The following is a 3,346-nucleotide window of genomic DNA, read 5'->3' as shown; positions in this document are numbered from 1 at the left end:
CAGCAGGACAAGCAGTTGCTTTATCTTGAATTTACTACTACCCAAATTCTTCAGCAGCAATGCAAATTCATCAGCCTAAAGAACCTAAAAAGAATTAGAGCCACAAAATTTACAAGCAGGTGAACTTCTATGAGGATTTACAAGCAGGCAGGCCTTAACAAGAATTAGAGATTAGTGGATGTTTGCTGTTCCACCTGTTTTTAAATTATTATAACTTACAAGAAGACAAACTTTATAACTCATTAATAAACCAAAGTCGCCATTTTTACATGGAAAGCACATGAATAAACTCTGCACCTACTTGTGCATGCAGTCCACACTTGCTAATGGAACTGCAAGGATTTTGTGCACAAATAACAGTGCTCATAAACACACACACACACACTTGGTGTTTACATGTTGTGCTTTCTTTCCATGAAGATTTGGCTTTGTCAGATCGCATCGTCTCACAGGTTATTTAATTTGGGGGCATAACTGCATAAGCACGCAAACCAAATCAAATTGCCTGCATAGACTCAATAGCAGAAAGTGCCCCAGCTTCCAGTGTGGATGAATCAATACAGGATTTGCACACAGGGAAGCATATGGGTACAAATTTTAAAGAGATAGTAGAAAAAAGCCACACCCTTTAAATTTCTGCTATCCAGTCTCCCAGAAATCAAGCAGCCTAACGCTTTCAGTTAGCCTTTTCATTGCTGCTAACAGGAAGTCAATAAACAAGGTTCATAATTTTCAGAAGTCTACAGTAAGTGTGAACATCTCTTTTTAAGCATACCACTGTAGGGTTGATTTCACTGGGTTCCACATACATCTTGACATCATACAGGGAGTTAATATCTTTTTCCTAAAAACAGGAAGAAGGAAAAAATTATGAATTTACAGGACTCAAAAATTATAGAAGTATTTAATGTTAATACAACATACATTGCTGAAACCACCTTTCTGACAATACACATGTGAAGAGGAGGGAAGCCAGGCAGCTGTTACGCTCACTTACACAGTTGAATATAGCTGAACATGAGTTTGTTATTTGACCTGTCAATGCCCCAGTTTAATGAACAGTAAAACAGAAAGAAGCAGCAGTACCTCACAAAGGTATCTCTTAATCTGTCAAATAGCTTTGAGATTCTGAGTACCCTTCTATGTGCAACCACAAAGACAATACCTACATTTATGATTTCTGTGTTACAGGACTTTAGTTCCAGTATTGGTTTCACTATCAGATAGAAATTCTGAAATAATAAACATGGTTGTATTTTTCATTTTATTCTCTCCTCCTGTTCCTGTTTGGACCTGGTCCTAGGATACAGAACCTTAGCTACAGGCAAGATCATACAAAGTCTTGAGGTCCAAAATCTTTTCAGTCCCTTTTAGTCTCCCCAGACAAAACAAAAGACGCAGATCAGATTTCCTCAAACATGCCAAACAGGTTTTTCCTGCAGCTGCTAAGAGCAGCAGCTTGTTAAACAGAAGAGAGCATCTCAGACTTTTCAAAAGCCAGCTACCTTGCCACAGCTCTCTTGTCATGAAAACACTTCCATGCAGAAAGTAGGCCTCTACCCTAAGCTGATTATCCAGGCTCCTAGTTCAGTCCATGGGCAGAGACAACTATCTCTTGGGGAGACTTCTTCACGCGTATCTCAAAGACTGAGCCTTCAGAGGTATCTCTCATTTTTTACCACCGAAGGCAGTTGGAGACCATCCCTGAGATGGCTCCAGTGCACTGAAGTGAATGCCATTGCCTGTCCAGAGCAAAAGGCACAGCAGAATATTTCCTTTTTTTCTGAAATCCTTAGCAGCTGGCATCTGCCTGATCATTTTAAGATCTCTGCCCACTCCACCAACAGAAGACAGGGCCAGTTGCAGGTGGGGCTATTATCAAAAATTCATTTTAGGAGAGCAACGATCCCCCACTTCATAGAGCAGCTTTGCTAATCATATCATATGGAAGTCAAGAGTCGATCTGCAATCAAAGATGAAACTCATTCCTTCACATATCTCAAAACCTTGGTGAGAGAAGTCAGTATAACCATTTCAATTTTACAAATAAGAAAACTACCTGCTTAACCTCCTCCAAAGGTCATCTGCCACACCCAGAACCAAAACCAGCACCCCCAGGTCTAGATCTGAGACTCTGCCCACTACAGCAACTGGCACTTGTACAAAGACCAGCACTTACCGTGCTGTAGCGCTCCAGCAGCTCCTCAGTTACTGGGTAACGCAATTTCATTTTCCTGTACAGCGGATGCTTCTCATAGTAGGTTACCAGCTCCACTAAACTCTCAAAATAGGCCGAGGTTCCAAGCACGAAATGGCGACCTTCTTGCTGAATTCGGAAGTGCTTCACCTTCCCCTCCGCTCTGCGAAACAAGGACAGGTGCTGTAAAAGGTATTGATACTTGCAGTGAGAGCATCAGTGCTGTAATCTGGACCAAAACTGCTTTGTGCATCTTAATCACATGAAATAATTTCTGCCTCTTCCAAAGCCTCTTCTGTTCAAACTGAATTCCAGTTGCCTGATTAAATTCGCAAAAAGATATTCTCGCTTTTCTACAGTGTACAGGGCCTTGGGACAAATACCCATGTTTTCACTTAGATAATATCCCCCTATTTTTTTCTCCTGCAGATAAGTATTCTGTCACCTTCATACTAATATAACTGTCTCTGATCAGACTGAAAATCCCTCTGGAACCTGCTGCTGCTCATCCACCACTGCCCCTAAGAGATAAACACACTCCCCTCAAAACAAATAGCTGTCTCTTCCCTATAACCATTTTGATAACTACAGGAATCAATTTGAAAGAAAAAAAAAAATCTCTTGTGCTTAAACACAAGGTTTGTGCTTGCATTGACAACAACAAAACCCTCCACTGACAACCATTCCACCCACAGAGGACCCCTGTATCCTTTTCAAGCTGCTGAAGTTTTGGTAGTTCTTGTTTTCCCCACAGTGAAATAGTTATACTGAGATGATGCAGCTCAAGTTACTTCAATATCCACCTTGGTAAGAGCAGAAAGCTTCAAACCAAAGCACACAGGGGACTGGGGAATTCTGGACATCTTCAATACACAGTCAGGCATGTAAATAAGAGGAAAAGAAGTATTTGTTTTTCCAAAGCAATTTTATATGCTGCGCAAATATACATTTTCAGAGAAATGCAATTTGATTTGAAGGCACAACAGAGAGCACCACAATTCTATACATTTTATTAATGTTGTTGCAAGAACCACAGTTTCAAAAATGTATTCCCTAGGAAGAAAAGCCGACAATTTCATTTTGACATTTCACTTCAATCAGTTATATGACAGGGCAGGATTTCGAGGGCATAAGGATCTAGAATCACTG

General features: G+C 40.6%; 1 protein-coding gene across 1 annotated transcript in view; it reads right to left on the bottom strand.

The window, feature by feature from the left end:
* PLCG2 (phospholipase C, gamma 2 (phosphatidylinositol-specific)) overlaps positions 1-3,346 on the bottom strand; it is a gene marked incomplete at its 5' end in the record, with an annotated part of 41,064 nt that overhangs the window by 15,638 nt on the left and 22,080 nt on the right. The window contains 2 exons of the mRNA XM_010140145.1: positions 776-844; positions 2,180-2,360. Of these exons, the coding sequence (XP_010138447.1) occupies positions 776-844; positions 2,180-2,360 (250 nt within the window). The remainder of the gene's footprint in view (positions 1-775; positions 845-2,179; positions 2,361-3,346) is intronic.

The sequence above is a fragment of the Buceros rhinoceros genome, unplaced genomic scaffold (assembly GCF_000710305.1).
Source record: "Buceros rhinoceros silvestris isolate BGI_N320 unplaced genomic scaffold, ASM71030v1 scaffold8577, whole genome shotgun sequence".
In the NCBI taxonomy this organism is placed as follows: Eukaryota; Metazoa; Chordata; class Aves; order Bucerotiformes; family Bucerotidae; genus Buceros; species Buceros rhinoceros.
Note: the sequence above shows the minus strand (reverse complement) of the source record. Positions and strands in the feature narration are given on the sequence as shown.